Genomic DNA, 19,525 nt, shown 5'->3' on the forward strand with positions numbered 1-19,525 from the left:
AAACTAGAGGCCTGGGCTATAGGTTCGAAGTTCACTTTATTCCTCATGGGGCAATCCTTGGCAAAGTGCCTAAATTTGCTACACTTAAAGCACTCCCCAAAGTAAGTCCTGCAATCAAGTGGAATGGTTACAAGTCTAGCTCCAACATTGATCACCATGCTTTTTGGTGGTCTTAAACACATTCCAGCCTATACAAACTCGGTTAGAGGACCTTCTCCTTCCTTGAAAATTTTAAGCTACATTATATATAGTATAGATAGATATTTGCGTAGTATGTGGTACTAATTTTGGAAGCATTTATTTTATGAGAGTATCACGGGATTCCATTGCATTGAGAGTAGTCGTGTTAAGAAAAATTCAAGGAAAGTAAGGCCAGAGGTGCCAGGGAGGAAAGGAAGGCCAGAGGGGCCAGGAAAATTACAAGGTAGCTTGTATTTAGGGAGGCGGTGCATAACGATAGGACAGGCAGCCAGGGGGTGTGCTAGGCAAAGCGCCTCCCAGCTTTTTTGCGAGCCGAGGAGAGGATGAGGAAGCAACCGTGCGCAGGACAACGTAGGAAAGTCTTTTTTCTTAATAGAGATGATTTGATAGGGAAGGTAGTGATTGCATCACAGTGTACTGGCTTAGGAAAAAGCACTTCTATTAAGAACTAGTTGTTGAGCTTGATTATTGCTGCATGTAGAGAATTATGCTTTCTATTGAGAGGATCTAGCTAAGTGTAGGATGAATGTCAAAAGATTCCTCCTACTGAATTAGTAATAGAGTGAGATTGTATGTATCTATATATATATATATATATATATATATATATATATATATATATATATATATATATATATATATATATATATATATATATATATATATATATATATTTGGCCATACTCTCAATTCTGAGTGGTAGAGTTTTTTGTTCTAAAAAAAATGCTCATTCAAGCTAGATTTGAATTAACTCAAAATAATACATGCAAACCCTAGCATATCCTTTGCACATGATTTCCAACATATACAAAAAAGTATCTTCAATGGGCACAAAGCCCCTTGAGGGAGTACAATTTCCAACAAATTTTGAGATACTTGTTATGGATTCCTCCTAATCTTCCCTAGTGAAGCTTGCATTGCTCCTTTTTTGTTAAGGACCTATTTTTTGTCCAAAGGACCACACTTCTTTTGAAGAGTAGAGTATTTCTAAACTTCCAAATTGCTCTTAAAGCCTTCACTCTTACTATACAAATTTTAGTCAAGAAATCCTCATTAACAATGCGTCTAGAGCCCATAGCCTGATCGTGTCTAAAGAAGGGAGTGTCCAAATGGGAGTACACCCATCTATAGACAAAGCCTCTAAAGCCTCTGATTGTCGGACATTCCCAGAATAGGTGGCAAAGGGTCTCATTTGGGTGTTTACATCTCATGCAGGGTCTTCGTCTAAACCTCTCTCTTTGGCTTTTTCCCCAGTAGGCATGACTCCAAAAGACACCTTAATCCAGAGGAAAACTTTGTCCTGCTCATCGCATTAGGCCTTCCAAATGCTTCCTACTACTTTGCTCCATTTATGTGAAGTCCACTTTCTGACCGAGATTTTGTTGAGGTGTTCTACCCAATCTTCTCCATTACAATCAGTGGTATACTTCTATTTTCTTAGGAATAAATCTACAATAAACCTCAGGCACTGTCTATTCCTCAAGGAGTCAAACAATACTAAAAGGTTCCTTTTCTTTTTTGTACCAAATCGTAACATCCCGTGCGAATCAATACGAACGTCCTTATGAGCGTATATACAATGTCGCTTGGCCACCTTTAACCCCCTGACCCGTGAGAAATTTCATAAGGTTAAGACCGTGAGAAGAATTTAATAATAAAACCTTTATGAGAGGAAACAAGAAAGAGACGCTACCTTTTAAGAACATTTGTTATCACAATTAAATATTATGTTTTTTGAAAAAATGTACCAATAAACTATTTAGATTATTATATACTTCAAAAATAAAAAATATTTGGAAAACCATTTGGAAGCATTGTAACAAATTGAAAAAAAAAAGGTGAAAGAAGACAAAAAAGATTGTGTGTGACCCAATATTCAATGGCTCTGTTTAAAGAGAAATATCAACCTCTCTCACAAAGACCTTAAAAAATATAAAAAAAGTAATTTTTTTTGCCATATGACACTAAGTGACAAATTTTATCCAATGTTCCACAGCTGCACCAAAAAATCAACTCTTCACTAAGGACTCCTTACGTGGTCCAACAAGAATAAATCTAACATTTGTAAAAAAAGCTTGCATATTTATTATCACCTTCAAAAGACACACCAATGGATCTTAATGTAACCCCTCACTAGCCAGCCAACCAACCAACAACTTACTTTTCATGTGCATGTGCTTCTTGGAACAAGCTACACAACGAGAAAGCCCACACACCCTTTTGACATCGGCATATGTACATATTTTCATAAAAAAGAGGGTGTCCAAAATACATATAACATCATGATCTTTCTTCAAACTACTTTACATACACGTGAGTATAAAGATGAGGGGGTGCATGATGACATGCAAATATACAAAGTCATTTAGAAGCAACTTTCAAATGAGTACGATTGTAAAAAAAGGGTCTAGTACTTTAAATTTTAGTGAGGAGGGAGAACATGCTTTGGAAGCTATTCCTACTTTTAGGAAAACCAATATTCTACTAAAAATAGGTTGGCAGGCATGTCTGATTAGGGGGAATCAACCAAGATACCTCGCTTGGAAAAGCGAAAAAGTTTGGATCAATAGAAGGAAAAGGGAGCGAGGGGACGTGGGTAGCTAAAGCTATATACTATTAATTCTGTTTCCAAGCAAACAAGGTTGTTCCTGACTTTTGGCCTTCTGAAATGTACATTTGGTATTTCCCTTTGACATCTTTGATTCCTCCACCCTACAACACCAATTAACTATATTTGAGTTAGACTTTTAAAAGATCTTATAATTAAGTATATTATTAATTAACCTCAAACATTTGTAAATGTACGACCGTGGAAGATAATATTATGTTTATAAAAGCAGTAAAGTTCCAATCACCTAGCCTTTCGACTTTTCAAAAATCTTGCAAGGGACGCCTTTCTTGCAAAAGGAAGCTCTTAAAAAAAAAAGAAATAAAAAGTGTAAGGAACATTTTAGACATGCAAAATATCTAAAACGTAATTAGTATAAGCATTGATCTCATGCCTCTTTGGGATCGTCGCTTCGATATGTGTTCACTAGGAGTGTTCGATACTGAACTAAGAAGTTCATTATTATTCGTCGAAGAGCTCCAATTTTGCATGCCTTGGCTCCCCATTAATGACATAAAAGCTTGGGCCTGCAATAATTTTTTTGGAAAAACAAGGCAAAAAGAAAATCTCAAAACCACCATCTTTTCATAGAAATATTTTTTGTGAGATATACATATAAATAAATAAATATATTATATACACTTTACCTATATTTTAGTGACAATTAGTAATGTATAGATATGGATATTAGAATCATTATGTAGAATCTATATCATGTTTAGATTCTTATGTTGCCTTCTTGCATTGTACCAACTTGTGAGAAGCAATGAGCCTATAGTCAAGGATAGATATATAAATATAGCAAAACTCACAATTGTGAGTGATTGTATTAGAATGCCACCAAGCTCATGCCGAGCCTTGAGGGGCAGATAATTACATCAGAGCCAGCCTAGTTAGATTAATATTTTTAAATGGCATACCTGCAACCTCCACTTTGGTAGTTTGAATGCACATGTACATAAATTATCTAGGACACATTATAAAACAAACATGTGAGATAATAAACATAATTGACACTTTGTTACCTTTTCTAGAGATATGTTGTTATACAGGTAAACCATTCCATCATAGAAAATTGTGAGCTGCTGAGTTCTACATTCTGTCATAAAAAGCATGAAGTTGGAAGTAGGATCCCAAAATACTCTGCATCTCTAATCTTACAAACAACATTTAACTAAAATAAATAGAATGGAAAAAATATTCAAAATTAAAGACCAATTTTTTCTTGAGTGTTTCCTTCATAGAAAATTTGTTCACGTTTGCAATCATAGATACTCAACCTTGATAATTAGACCAATCAAGGCTTGGCTTGTTTATGATTGGGGCATAGGCCTCTTAGTGGCAAGGAGGTGGCAAGGAGGTTTTATGGTGGCATCCTCTTGGTTTAGATGCTGGCTTTATTGGCCACTGACTCCGGTATAGCTTTTGGTGGAAATTCCAAGGTGGTTGATCCCAAATCAACAGTATTAGGAGTGTCTTTTGGGGCATGGTGTGTGCCGATGGTAGCAGTGTCTCCATGGGGGTAGCCCAAGAGAACTCTTTGGTGAAGGGGACTATGAGCCCCGCCCTTGTGTTGACGTTATGTTTGGTATGTCTCTGGTTGATTTATCTAATTGTAGGCTTGATGGAATAGCTTAAGCCTCCCGTGTTTTGACTGGTTTCTTTTTGTGGTGATATGATTTTCATGGTTATCTTGTGATGTTGGGGTGATGTTTAGTAGGGTTGCTACATTAGGCTATGATGTAATTATTTGATGGCAACCTCTTTCTGGCTAGCTTCTCAGAGTTTGCACAAGAAAGTAAGGAGATAATGTATGTGACAGGTAAGGCAAAACTTGGATGATTGGCTTAGTGCGACCCTCGCCATCCGGTTGAGCCTTGCTGTGCAAAGGATTGGGATTTTGGTAATACTAGGTACTTCTAATTAGGATTTGATGGTCCATCAAGGCCCGACATGAGCTTGAGACTGATTTATATATTTCTTGGTGGCATTCTTATATAGTCACTCACAATTGTGAGTTTCGCAAAAAAATAAATAAAATTGAATTAGGGTGGAGAAGAGCCCAAGAAAAATAAAAGAGGTTTAGGGTTCGTAGGGGATAGCGTATTTTTGAGGTTCTTAGGGACGTTCTCTTTGTGGTTGGGTGAGCGGTGAGTTGGATGATTCCTATGCCATGGAGGCCTTGATAGATGGGTGTTCGGGCCCGAATGTGTTCCAAGTGGACGTGATTGCCACAAGGAGTCCCGACCTACGGAGGCAACGTTCGCTTTTGCGACGAAGGGGAAGAAGTGTGGATTAGCAAACACTCGATGACAGAGGAAATGCTTCACAGTGTCACCATGATTAGCCTTGGTAAGGGCGAAGACGGCTTCGTGGTGCAAGTTGACTTCTGTCCAAGCCCGACTCTGATGAGTTTGGTAGAATCTTGTGCCAATTTTTTTTTGCTATACTTCATGGGCAGACGGATGACGTCGCAAGGCCTATGGGATTGGATCGAGGATAGATCTAAAGTTCAACACTTTACTTACTGCAGCTGGTAATGGCTTCTAAGTATATATACAAGAAGACTTAGAAATTTTCTCATGTAGGGAAACGGAGTTTTTCTAAGTGTTTTCATATAACATCATGAGCTTCTGCTCGAGAGGCACCACATACCTAGCTAGGTACGATTAGGGACAGGGGACCGCCGGCCCGGTGGCCCCCCCCACTGGGCCGGCGGTCCCCTCCCCCCAATCGTACCTAGCTAGGTATGTGGAGCCTCCCTCACAGAAGCTCATGATGTTGAGATAAGTCACAATGTGGGAGAGAATTTGTGCAAAACTTCTTGTGGTAGCATCATGTGCTTCTAATAAGGCTATGCACGATCTATTGTTACATGGTGGGATTTTGGAGGCTTCATCCTTGCATATGCTATGCCTTGGACCCTGCAATCTTGCCTTGAAGATGAGATTATGCGTTTTGCCCAGTGTGGGTGACCTTCAAGCCCGAGGCGGTCACTTATCAAAAGCTTCCTATATCACGTGCGTTCAAGAGGTTATTAATAATACCTCAATATACATACTATATTTACACTACCTGCCTATTTAAAAAACTCCCACCCCCCTCTGTATGTATACATTTTGATAGATTTTGATCTTTTAATAATCCTCTCCGATCAACTCACATGATAGAATACACATTCTAAAAAGTGACCGCCCTGGGCCTTCAAGAGCCTACGGTTGTGCCTCAATGAGCATATTCAATCCATCGCTTTGAAGTTAGGGCATGTGCTCTTCCTTCCAAAAAGGAAATGGATGAGAGCTGGTTGGACTTGATGTCAAAGTCTGCATTTTGTGGAATATGGACAGGCCCATCCCCCAAGTACTAGGATCTCTTATGGGCGATTTTGGAGCTTTTTGACAAGAACTGTCATTTGCATCATTTCCCCATGCATGCTAGAAGTGTTGCACAATTGGTCACTTTGCTCAAAATTTCCCTTTGGCTATTATTACCTCCAATCCTGTGCTCAAACCACATGGAAGCACCTTGATCGTGATCCCGAGAAGCCACTAGTCGAGGATTCTTTCCCTACCACAAAACAGGCAGTTAGGACAATGGAGACTATGGTCAATGAAGGTTGTAATCATCTTGCACCTAGGCATGAGTAGGGGGGAAAAAGATCTGATAATGGGTGCTCAAGGGTGGCCTTGTGTACCAGTGAATCCTTTGGGCCTTCAGCTCATTGCTTTGTTAAAGAGGATGTACGAGGTGAAGCCGTGAATGAAACAATTGAGATCGATGCCCTTCAATTTCAAGAGAAGTCAGAAGATCAATGCCTACTCGCAGAGTGCTTGTGTGTGGAGGAGGGGACAAGCAATGAAGCTCGGATGCAAGAAGTCTTGGGGGAAGTCACTACGGGCGAGGGTAGCCACGGTATAGACTATCAAGTGCTAAAGCTCCAACTCCTTCCATTTGGTGGGGGTCGTTGGTACGACGACCCAAAATGTTTCGCTCATCAAGAAGAATTGGAAGTGACTACTCATTCTAATTATGTCATTGGAAGGGATGCATGCTCAGGGGCATGTGGGGTTAGGGTAGAAGACCACCCTACATGGTGGCACTTCCGGACAGTGTTCAGGAAAAGTGTGCCTCAGTGTAGCCTTGAGCCGGTTGCAAAATCAAAGTAGCCGGTTGAGGGGTGGGCAAGAAGGAGAAAATTCCACTTAAAATACATGGAAAATAGTTCAATTTTTTGCAAAAAAACTGGCTAGTATTGTAAACTGGCTAGTATTCTCTTGGAAGGATTTTGGAATATTGGTTCAGATTTGTCTTGGAAGGATTTTGAATGTTTGTGAAAATAATTTTTGCCCAACACTGCTTCCGTGGCCAGTATCCTCCAGCTATGGCTCACTATGTGTATCTATGGTAGTAAGTCTATCTATGGTAATGTACTTGGTTATGCCCACATAAAAGGCAATGATGTTATGTGCTTGTGTGGCCCTTGCTCGAGTTGAGCAGAGCACTGTTATAGTAATTTTTCTATAATATAATATAACCTCTCACATAATGTGAGATTGAGAAAAAAAGGGTTTTTTTTTCTAAAGATGATTTTAGGGCTTTAGGGAGCTCCCTTGCAGCCTGCGAGGCTCTTATGGGCGGGGAGGCTTCGGAAGGCTTGCGACATGGCGGGAGGGTGATGTGGGTAGTTGGTCCTTGGTAGTCTCTGGTGGTTTTTAGTTGTGGGATTGGGTGTCTCTTGGGTGGAAGATCCCGGCAACCCCGTCCAATGCTCCCCCCTCTCACTCGTGCCATCTCCCTCAATTTTTGGCCTTGGGGGAGGCCGCCCCTCCTAGCCCGTTCTGGGTTGCAACGACAATCGTGTTCTGGTCGGTTTTGAAGGTGTTGGAGGAGTTCTCTCTGTAGAAGGGAGTAAGGTGGTGGAAACATCTTCACTCATGGTGGCTTCTATGGACAAGTTGTGGAGGTTTGGGGGTGCTAGGCTCACCCTAATAACCCGAGTTGTGGCCGTGGATGGGTGACAGTCATCCTCTACAAGCACAGGAATTTTTGGACAAATTCTCAAAATATTTCCGACATTGTGACTTATCTCAACATCATGAGCTTCTGTGAAGGAGGTGCCACATACCTAGCTAGGTACGATTGGGACCGGGCCGGCAGTCCCTTGCCCCCAATCGTACCTAGCTAGGTATGTGATGCCTCTCGAGCAGAGCCTTGCAGTTTTGTCATAAAAGGACAATAAGACAAAGTGTGCAGATGTAAGAAGTCTTTGTATGGGTTGAAGCAATCTCCTCGTGCTTGGTATGAGAAAGCTGACACTCATTTGGTCAAACAAGGCTTTCATAATAGTCCAATAGAAAGCACATTGTATGTAAAGCGTGAGGGTGATGTACTTCTCATTGTCGTTCTTTATGTCGATGATTTGTTGATCACTGGACCAAATGAGAGACATATTGCTGAATTTAAGGCTGATTTGAATGCTACTTTCAAGATGAAAGATTTGGGGCTGTTGCATCATTACTTGGTAGACTGTTTAAGCAGTGTGATGGTGGTATTGCCTTGTGTTAGAAAAGTTACATAGATACATTGCGATGTAAGTTTGGACTTGAGGATTGCAAACCTATTGCCACTCCCATGGAAATAGGTTTGAAGTTGAGTCTACATGATGCTAGCGATCCTGCTGATGTCACTCTTTACTAAACTGCTGCTAGTTGCCTCATTTATGTATGCAACACGAGGCTGGATATTCATTTTGTAGTCTCACAAGTCAGCAGATTTATGCATAGCCCAGGGTCTAAGCATTGGCAGGCTGTCAAGAGGATTTTTTTCTACCTTAGTGGCACTTTACACCTTGGCTTGTTTTATCCCAAGGGGGGATCATTGCCGCTAGACTTACATGCTTTTTGGGACTCACATTGGATTGGTTGTTTTGACACGCGAGTGTCCACAAGTGGTTTTTTTTTCATGCTTGGTAGTTCATGTATATCATGGTTGAGCAAGAAGCAACCTACTGTGGCCACTTCGAGTTGTGAGGCTGAGTACAGGGTAGTCTTCACAGCTACGGTTGAGTGTGTATGGCTCAGACGCCTTATGGCTGATTTGGGTGTTGGACAGGACACTACCAACACTATCTACACTGACGGTCAGAGAGCATTGGCAGTTGCGAGGAACCCAGTTTTTCATGCTCGCACAAAGCACATTGAGGTGCATTACCACTATGTCAGGGAGAGGCTCTCAGCAGAAGAGATCAGCTTGGCTTATGTGCCAACACAGGACAACCTTGCAGATCTTTTCACAAAGGCATTGTCTTGTGAGAAGCTTGAAGCTTTCCAACCTTGCAAAGCTCATGATGTTATCCACTGTATGAAAAACACTGAGAAAAACTTCTAAAATTTAGAAAAACACTGTATGATAAAATTTCTAAATCTTCTTGTGAAGGTGGCCTCTTCCGCCCTATCTCTTGCTTCATCTACTAGGTTTTTTCCGGTAATTATTGGGTGTAAATATTTTTCTCTTAATTGTTGGGTTTGGGCTCCCTGTAAAAGCCCCATGAATAGTTTGGAGTAGGTGAGCTCAGGGCATAGTCTGTGGCTGAGCTGGGTTTGTAAGTTTTTGGTTATGTTTCATATCAATCTACTCACTCTATGTGAGTCTGGAAAAAAAAAGGTTATTTCTTTTATACGACTATACAAAAGAGGCATAATAAAGGAGATCAATGACAATTACTCCTATGTGATTGCGTTCTCTCTCTCTCTCTCTCTCTCTCTCTCTCTCTCTCTCTCTCTCTCTCTCTCTCTCTCTCTCTCAAACACACACACACACACACACACACACACACACACACATACTCAAATCATAGTTACCCAAAACGGGGAACGGGGAACGAGGAACGGCAACATGCATAAAATGACATTCCCTATTTCGGATACTCACGTTTGAGACACGGAATGAGGATCTGGAACGGGAAATTGGGATGGGAACAGGGAACGGGGACCTGAAAATGGCCATTCCCTGTTACTATGACTCAAATTGCTTTTGAAAACCTTCTAATGAAGAAGTTTGTACCATTTTACATACCCCGTTTGTAAATTTAAGTTGGTAATAATTATATAGGTTTTTATGATATGAAATTGACAATTAACATGTTTTATGCCCATTTTCATACCTTTAAAACGAAAGATGAGTAGAAATAAACTTCTCCTTTTCCCTCGGAAGCCCATGATGCCCAGTAATATAATGGTAGGGTAATCCAAGAAATGTTGAACCTAAGAATCGGCTAGAGAGTAGACTCAATGAGCAAAGAACAGAATGAAATCATGAGAGTGGGAGTCTATATACAAGCACACGGGGACGGCCTAAGTAGTGCTATAGTAAAAGGAGGTCAAATGCATGCTTAGGGGAGTTTCCCATTGTCCTTGGGAAAATAGACTCTATATTGAGTTTGAATCTTTAGCACCCTCCCTCAAAATCAACATTCTACCAAGCCTGAGTATGCTCTATGGACCACCTTACTTGTCTTAGGGTGGACAATAACTTTAGCCCTTACTCCACTGATTGTCAGAGATCATCAAAGTCGATGTACAGGGTTCCTTAGCAAACAATGCCTTCGTGCCCACTTTCATCAAAGTTGCTTTCCCTATTTTGGCCATTGTCCTATGCATCTATGAAGGTAATAATCAACTATTTAGCAAGTCTCATCAAATATATACCTTATTGATATTTGAGACTTTAGACCACCATTGTAACAGAGTTGCAGCCACAACTTTGGTTCTGAATGAGAGGGTCGCCACGAGGACTAGACATAACGTCAATGATGCTAGTAATTGAACAGATCAAGGATCGGCTTAATGGCAATGCAATCATTGAAGCCAAGCCTTTGCTCGTAGGTTAGGTCCCTTGTGCCCCGCTGCAATATCATCAATTTGTGATTTCAGTAGTAGCGATTAGCTGATTAGTTGATGCCATTAAAACCCTTTGGGGTCTTCTTGGGCTCTTTTATTTGGCAGTTTAGTAAAATCATTAAGTTTTGCTTAAGAGTAATCCAAGATTCTTTTTCAAACAAGTGAAATTTTTTCAAACAAATGAAAGGGTCACGGTGGCTTTCTAAAACAATAAGAAAGTGATAAAATAATTAGGTTGAGTTTAACTGGAATAAGTGTTTAGGAAAGGATTGCCTTAGCTTAGCCTTGAGACGGTTGAAAATCGAGACTAACCGGTTGTAAACCACGGTAAAGGAAAAAAAATTGATGAAATATGTGAGAAAATAGTTGAAAAATGTTACAAATTTCAACATTATTGCTAGTATTTTTGGCTTGTTTCTTTTCAATGAGGAAACTCGACTAACGACTGCTTACTAAAAGAGACTTTCTCGAACATCGATTATAATTAATCTATATAATGCAAGAAAAGGCAAGCCATGTGAGGCTGTGAAATGAAAGGTGAAATAAAAAGAACTCATTAATATATATGTATATATATATATATATATATATATATATATATATATATATATGTATGTATATATATATATGTATATATGTATATATATATATATATATATATATATATGTATGTATATGTCAATATGTGTGTATAGAATTTAATGAAAATATGCAAGGTGAAGCTTCAATTTAACATTCTAAAACAATAGAATGTAAGAAAAGTCAAGTCATGTCAAGGATGTGAAATGAAAGGTGAAATACAAAAAAATCCATTAATATTTTAAAATTGGAATTACAATTAAAATAAGTTTTAATCATCAATGAAAACATTAAAAGTATGTCAAAAAGAAAATAGAAGAAAGAAATGAAAATTGTTAACTCTAATGTTTTGTTTTTGTCAATCTTGGTTTTATCAGGATATGAAATGAAAGGTGAAATAAAAAGATCCATTAATATTTTAAAATTGAAATAACATTTAAAGTAAGTTTTAATCATCACTGAAAACATTGAAAGTATACCAAAAAGAAAATAGAAGAAAGAAATATAAATTGTTAACTGTAGTGGTTTTGTTTGAGTCAATCTTGGTTTTGACCCAAAAGGTGAGCTTCCAAAATCTTTAAATACTTGGAATAGGTGGTTTGTGTTTTAAAGTATAGAAGGAATTTTATTTTTCCAATTTTCCTTGTAGGTGAACCAACTCAAGTTTGAATAGTGCAGGATCTACGAGGCTAACCAAAAGGTCCTCACCGACTGCATGGGTTTCTATAACAACACAACCATCACAAACAACAAGAAGTTCTATTGGATGGTTTGTACACTCACCTCCATCGTATGATGGACGATTGCAGGGCTGAAGAGGAAAAACTCAAAAGGCAGCACTTCAATGGCCTTCAACTAATTGCGCATCTCCAGGATGTCCTGAATTCTGTGTCGGGAAGTAGCTAGCCGGGTATGATTGTAAAGGGTTAAGGACTGCTGTAAATTTTTTTGTATCTAAAGGCCTTTGTAATCTCCCATGAAAACCAATTTTAGCCTATCCGCATCTTGCCAAATATATGTAATGTTGTTTCTTTTCTAATACAAACCTCCTCTCTCCTTTTATGGGAAAAGAAGTAGAGAAGGAATTTATGGATTCTCGAGAGCTTGGATGAAGAGAAAGAGAAGAGACATCTCTGATTACCTTTTTGGCTTTCTAAAAGAAACCTTATTGTTGAGTTGGGTTAGGGAGACTTTTATTGTTTTCAGCGCCATGATGGAGACCTACCTTTCATTTCACAGTGTGACATGTCTTTACTTTTTTTGCATTATATTATTTTAGAATGCTAAAGTGAAGCTTCACCTTGCATAATTTTAGTACATTTTACACACACACACATGTTTTTTTTGCATTCTATTGTTTTAGAATGCTAAAGTGAAGCTTTACCTTGCATAATTCTAATAAATTCTATATACACATACACATATATTAATTAGTTATTTTTATTTCACCTTTCATTTCAAAACTTCACATGGCTTTACATTTCTGGCATTCTACAACTTGATTCCAGTCAGTGTTAACGTTTGAGAAAGTCTCTTTTATTTATGCGGCTGCTAGTCGAGTTTCCTCCTCACAAAGAAGAAAATTAAAAATACTAGCAAATTTTTTGAGATTTGCAAAATTTTTGAACGACTTTCTCACATATTTCATCGGTTTTCTTTTGTTTACCATGGTTTACAGCTAGCTAGTCTCGATTTTCAATCGGCTTAAGATTACGCTGAAGCAATCCTTTCTCAAACATTGATACCAGTTTAATTCAACCTAACAATTTTATCACTTTCTTATTGTTTTTGAAAGCTGTAGTGACCCTTTCACTTGTTGAAAAAGGAAAGGGTGGAGTGGGACATTAATGATGGGTATTCATTGTTTTCTCTCTTGAAAAGAGGGAAAGTGGAGTGGGCCTAGCAAGAATCTTGGGATGTTTGTCATGAAACTATTTCTCAGAATGAAAAGAGGGGCAACTTTGAGGGCCCTCAGCCCTCCTCTCCTCATACTTGGATTGAGGTCCCATCCAATGGCCCACATGGCCTACTCACTTTGGATTCCATTGTTGACCTTTGATTTGAATAGCATTAAATGGTCAAATTTGAATTCAAATAGTGGCCTACCTTTTCATTCAAATTCCAACAAGTCTCTCTTCAATGCAAGATTTGAAATAAAATCTCAACCCATTTTTCCATCAAAATTTCAACTCGTCCCTCTTCAGACTTTAATGCTACCTCAAACCAACTAGTGGTTTCACCGTCCAACCCAAAATATTTCGTGGCCTTTTTTAAAAGAAAGGCATCCTTGAGGAATCTCATTAGAGGCCTGACAAACCCAACATTTTGGGCCACATCACTAGATCCTTGAGGAATCTCATTAGAGGCCTGACAAACCCAACATTTTGGGCCACATCACTAGATCTTGGCTTTAACCTTGTGATTAGCCTTGGGGCAAATTAAAGGGCTCAAGCCGGAGATCCCAAACAAGTCCTAATGTTTTGAAGGTTTTGACACAACCTCAAGGTGAATGTAGGAAAGCAAGCTTTGGTACTTTAGTGACACCTTCTAGGCAGCTTTGAGTACATGCACATGAGATTGCATGGCTTGCCTGGTTGCGCCGTACATGCTTGTAGCAAGATGGAGATGTGAGCAGTGTAGAGAAGTAGAAGCGCAATGTGAGTTGCATGGCTATGTCTTACATGCGCGTAGCAAGATGAAAATGACATATCAACCACAAGAAGATTTAGAAATTTTCTCATGTAGGAAGACGGAGTCTTTTCCAGTGTTTTTCATACAGTGAATAACATCATGAGCTTCAACTCGAGAGGCACCGCATACCTAGCTAGGTACTTTACACGGGACTCGTTCACAAGAAGTTTTGGACAAATTCTCACAATAATTCCCACGTTGTGACTTACCTCAACATCATGAGCTTTTGGCCCCAATCGTACCTAGCTAGGTATGTGGTACCTCCCTCACAGAAGCTTCTGGCCCCAATCGTACCTAGCTAGGTATGTGGTACCTCCCTCACAGAAGCTCATGATGTTGAGGTAAGCCACAACGTGGGAATTATTGTGAGAATTTGTCCAAAACTTCTTGTGAACGAGTCCCGTGTAAAAGCTGATGATTGGGGAAGAAAGAAATGCTTCAAGATTCAGGCTTGTGCTGATGTGAAGTTGTGTCTACATGGTGGGGGTTTGCGGACCTATTGTTAGATGAGAGATAAGTGGCTTCTGGTGACCGCTCTAGCTCTCTCAACTCTCTACCCCAAATTTGAGGAGGATTCTCCAATGCTGAGGCAAAAACCCTTTTTTTGTGGCTATGTTGTGATCGCAAAGTTCTGGCATCCTTCACCCATGAGCCCTTCTATGAGAGCTTCAGAGAGAGGGCTTGCAAGAGGAGAAGACATAGCTCAGCTCTCCTAGAGGAGCTGATGTGAAGCAAGTGTGGCGATGGCGATGATGAAGCAAGAGGAGGCACAAGAAAGTTGCGTCTCTCTCTCTCTCTCTCTCTCTCTCTCTCTCTCTCAGCCAAGGTTGGTATGCGATGACGAAGGTGCTAGCGGAGGCTGCAAAAAGGCCAACTTCTCCTGCGCAATGCCGAGCGCAGCCCATCGTCCTCTCCAATTGCGGCCATGTCTACTGCTAGCTAGCATGCAGCAAGTGCTACGTACCCCATTGCCCCTTTGCTCGTATTCCCTCTGTTCATCGGCCATGATCCCACTTCTCCTTCTCATCCTCGTCATCATCATCGGGAAGAACTTACCCTAATTCCTTTGCTCGTAGGACGACGGCTTCCTCCCATGAAGCAATGGGCCTTCCGTTTCCCGAAAACTCATGGTTGCCACTGTATCTACAAGATTGCACGACTACGTCCTTCACTGCCAAAAAATATCCTCATCCACTTCGTAAATTCAGCTCAAACAGTTATCTCTCTCTCATAGGCCGGAGCTCGAGTGCAGGTCTGTGGCATGGCGATGGAGCATGGGTGTGGTCCTCTCTCTCTCTCTACGAGGGTGGCGAACGTGGTAAAAAAAATGCCGCATAAGTGGTATTCTTTAAAAAAAAAGAAAAATTACCAAAATAACCCCTCTAATTTATGGAAATTTTCAAAATACCATTGTATCTATTTTGGTTGGATTATTCAAGCTTATCATTCCTTTATTCTTTTCTAACAATCAAGATCCGTTTTTGAGTGCTTAGCATGTAATTTGTCACAAATTACCTCGCCAAAAAGGGCTTTTATCTACAAATAATGAAGCAATTCATCTCCAAAGCCTACATAACCTACTCAAATTCTAGTTTTACTATCTTGTATTGATAGACATTCAGTCTTCTTATGAAAGGTACAAATTTTTTAATCTTTGGAAAAATTTAATCTCACAATCAGGGGTATTTTGGGAATTTTTTAAAATTTGCAGAGGGATATTTTGGAAAATTATGACAAAATATCGAGGGTATTTTAGGAATTCCCATAAATTAGAGTGGTATTTTGGTAACTTTTCCCCCAAAAAAAATCCTATTGTCCATGTAATATAGGATATGCACATCATGAAATATGAGTAAGTCACATAATAACCATACCTTTTTATGATTCAATCTTGTCTTTGCTCTATATGCTTCAACCAATTTAAAAACAGTGCATTTTCAAAAAATAACTTCCCCTTTTTCATTAGGGAAAAGGGAAGGCATCACTAAGGCCTCACCCTCATGGGGCAAGCCAAAAACAAAAAGGCATACTCTATCTAACCAAATTCTTAAAAAATTATAGGTTTATATTTACAATAAGGTTTTTCATGGCATTTTGGGACATCCCGTAAGTTTCTTAAGAAAAAAAGGTTTTTTTATTTTGTTTTATTCTAGTAGTCGGGAATGGGTACCCTTTTTTGTCTCCCCGAAACAAAGTGGAAAAAGATATATACAAGTTAAATACAAAAAGAAAGAGACAATAAAGACTTCAATTGCACCCATACTTGGGCAGATGCTTTTGTCACTAGCTAGTTTCGCCTAAACTACGTCAGGACTCATCTCCCCAAGAGGCCATGCTTATCACTCTCCTATAGAAGACCCACGTCACTAAAAGTTATGGGCGTGATAGCAACCAAGTATCTCAGATCAAAGGCCTAGGTACTGCGAGACTTGCTTTGGACTTTTCTTTGGATTTTCCTCCACAAAATAGCTTATTGCTCACCACGCTAAACTGCCTTGAAACATGACGATTTTCCCAAAGGAAATGCCATATCCGTTTTCCACCTCCCAATCCCGTTTTGGCGACACTGACCCCCCACGAGGGGAGGGTACTTGAATGGTAGGTTAGGCATCATCTGTTGTTGCTTTGAGAGTATAACATAGAGTATAAGTTTAAACATAGCAAGGAGGGTATTATCCCTCCATCTGCCTATGCAAAGCACTCAAGTATTGGAGCTCAAGGAACTTTGCTAGAGTGATGTGTTTGGCAGTTCCATTGCTCGAGTGCGGTTCACAACGTAACATGAGGGTATCCGCTTCCTACGAGCCTCTCCGCCAAGAAGGATAACAGTCTAAGAAAAAAAGGGTCAACGTATTACCTCATGAATAGCATCAAAGTATAGGGCCTTGGACAACTCGCTTAATAAGTAGGGTAAAAGTGCCATTTTAAGGACACTCAAATAAGATCCGATCGTGAATTGTGTACACTGCATCAATCTTGCTGATTTTGGGTGCAATGTGTAACTGAGAACACCTACTATCAGAACAATTGACTTTGTCACTCTTCCGACAATGCATACAGTTAGCACGGCACAGGTTTTCACCTTCACGTGCAAAAAACATGTGTCCGCAAAGCTGGATAGACCCCTCGGTTGGAAAAAGGATAGCGCAATGAAATTTGGGCATGCCATGTAAACCGTCCCACCACTCATTCGTTTTTTGTACGTAAAGTTTGTCCTTCCATTGGAGCCTGTCCGTGTTTTGGGGCTTTTACCCTATGCGAAGTGGCATGTAGCAGGGTGACAAAGAAGAGGTCGTGGGTTCAAAACCTTGCCCGTGAGATCTTCTACCGGGCCTCTGCAAAAGATTCTGGCTAATGACATACCCCCTCTGTCGAACTTACCGTTCAATTAAGCTTAATTAACTGCGACAATATTGAAGCGCTCTCTAGTATAAGCTGGCTCTCTCTCGCTCTCTCTCTCTCTCTCTCTCTCTCACACACACACACACACACACACACACACACACACAGGCTGCAAAAGCACGTTCTTAGAACAGGAATGGATTGGTACCTGCGGTGAATGCAGTCGGATCTGAGAAAGAGCTCGAAAAGTGAGCGGCTCTCGCAGGAGCCAAGTGCACGGAATCAAGGGGAGTAGCTGAAGCTGCAGCTGCGTCCATGTTGTCGCCGCGTGCGCGCGCGCGTGTGTGTGTGTGTGTGTGAGAGAGAGAGAGAGAGAGAGAGAGAGATCCAGTGGCGCCGCTTATAAATGCGTGCTTCACAGAAACAAGCTTTCCAAATCCAACCCTCCTCATATACGACTGCTTGCAATGCACGTTTACAACGGCACCCTTTTTACCAAACCGTAACTCCTTAAAAGTGCCGGTTGCCGTTGTTTTTTTCTCCCCGGACCCTCACACACATGTTCAATATGGACCTACTCCTAATGAGAGTGATGTATACAATTATGTCAAAAAGAAGGTCGGGTAACTTGTACACAAGAGAATGACAACTTCTATCACGAATAGCCCAAGTGTAATATAATAGTATAGGACGTGGTCTTGTCTATCTCGTTCCCATGGAAGAGGGCTATTTTGCACGACTCAAACAGGCCATACTTGCTTGACACTACCGACAACAACACAACTAGTATTGATTGCTTTGATTGGTTGGCCTTGTGAAGAGTAGTTAATGTGTGAATTGGTGTAAATGGCAATAATATGTGTACTGCCTATTGGCTCGAAGTTTATAACCCGAATCTTTTGAAGATTTTGTGCAGCGCTGCATATTGGTAAAGCAAAAACTGGTGTCCTCCCCCCCCGGTAGGCCTCCTCTGCGTTTCAATAGACAAAATAGGTGGTTGCACATCTTGCTTGCTTAGGCTCGAGAACCTGCAGCGGCTCAACTGCATGGAGACACCTATGTTCGTAAGAGAGAGACAGAGAGAGAGAGAGAGAGAGAGAGAGAGAGTCGGTCTAGCCCCGCTCACTGGCAGTCTGAAATCGAACGTCACGTCCCCTATTGACGTCCGCATTGCAAAGCAAAAAAGACCAGTACGTAGCTTCGATGAAGAAGCTACCGTGCACACTCCAGCAGAGGATTTTTTCCACTGAATATACCTTGGATTTGCTACCTCCAACTTTGTACCTTAGCAGAATACCATCTTGAGCATAATTGATTGCCTTGTAGAAAATTGAACTGTAGAACACAATACATCCAAAAATCCCCATTCGTGAATTGTGAACACATCACGTCCAAACTAATCCAAGATAATGAACTTTGAAACACATCCTGGCCATAATCAGGCCAACAACAATGGATTGGTGCACTCATCCATAGTGTTTTAGATATGTCTAATTGGTTCTCTGCTAGATCCATGTGCTTTGAACTCCGATCCACGGGTTCAAACACTGATAATTTGAACTCCAACATAAGGGTACAAATTAACTATATGGAGCAATTATTGCCCCTCTCTACCATTCACAAGCCTCTCTTTGGTTGAAGCTAGTGGCGACAACTGCCTCTTGACTAGAAATCTGACGTCATGGACACTATGGTCACCACCAGGTGTGCCATGTCGATCTCCTTTGTTAAATCTTTGTCACCATTATCTCTATCTAACTTGCATTTTCCTTTGCCTCTTTGTGAGTTCCTGCTTTTGTCTTTGGCTTCAAACCCTCAAGCCAAACAAAGTGTTGTGTCACAATTATAATAGCGGTTGTCGGGCCTCGTGGGTACCAAGTCAGCAACTGAGTACTAGTACTTACATCCTCACTACAACACACCCCACAAAAATCGATGCGGATATCAACTGTTGGGATTAAAGCCCAAGTGGCCTATTATACGGATATGGCCGGCCGGCCGGCCGCCTAACTCACTTATCAGTAACTCTTTGTATATACTCAATTATACTTTTGTGGATAATAAGGTTTTGGGAGATAACCCTTCAAACGACTTCTCTGCGTACTGTGTAAGCTCTCTGTGTATCTATGTGTGTGTGTGTGAGTCAATCCAGCTCCGCTCCGCGACTTCAATTGGTATCAGAGCAAGGTGCAGTGAGTTTTTTCGT

The 19,525-nt window shown here is 40.4% G+C and overlaps 1 protein-coding gene across 1 annotated transcript; it reads right to left on the reverse strand.

Moving 5' to 3' along the window:
* Positions 1-2,593: 2,593 nt before the first annotated feature.
* On the reverse strand, positions 2,594-17,756 carry LOC147461260 (protein TIFY 10A-like). Its single transcript, XM_086500418.1, has 5 exons — positions 17,528-17,756; positions 3,835-3,908; positions 3,204-3,336; positions 3,057-3,114; positions 2,594-2,913 (listed from the first exon to the last, which is right to left on the reverse strand). The coding sequence occupies exons 1-5, from the start codon at positions 17,634-17,636 to the stop codon at positions 2,808-2,810; spliced, it is 480 nt and encodes a 159-aa protein (XP_086356544.1). The 5' UTR covers positions 17,637-17,756; the 3' UTR covers positions 2,594-2,807.
* Positions 17,757-19,525: the final 1,769 nt, after the last annotated feature.

Source organism: Adiantum capillus-veneris, chromosome 3, assembly GCF_014529385.1.
Source record: "Adiantum capillus-veneris isolate H3 chromosome 3, ASM1452938v2, whole genome shotgun sequence".
NCBI classification, from domain to species: domain Eukaryota; kingdom Viridiplantae; phylum Streptophyta; class Polypodiopsida; order Polypodiales; family Pteridaceae; genus Adiantum; species Adiantum capillus-veneris.

Coding starts and splice junctions, on each gene's coding strand:
- LOC147461260 (XM_086500418.1), bottom strand. CDS start 17,636: ATGGACGCAGCTGCAGCTTCAGCTACTCCCCTTGATTCCGTGCACTTG. Junction 3,115..3,203: donor GAAGCGACGATCCCAAAGAG/GCATGAGATCAA, acceptor TTTTTTTTTAAG/AGCTTCCTTTTGCAAGAAAG. Junction 2,914..3,056: donor TTGAAAAGTCGAAAGGCTAG/GTGATTGGAACT, acceptor TTGGTGTTGTAG/GGTGGAGGAATCAAAGATGT.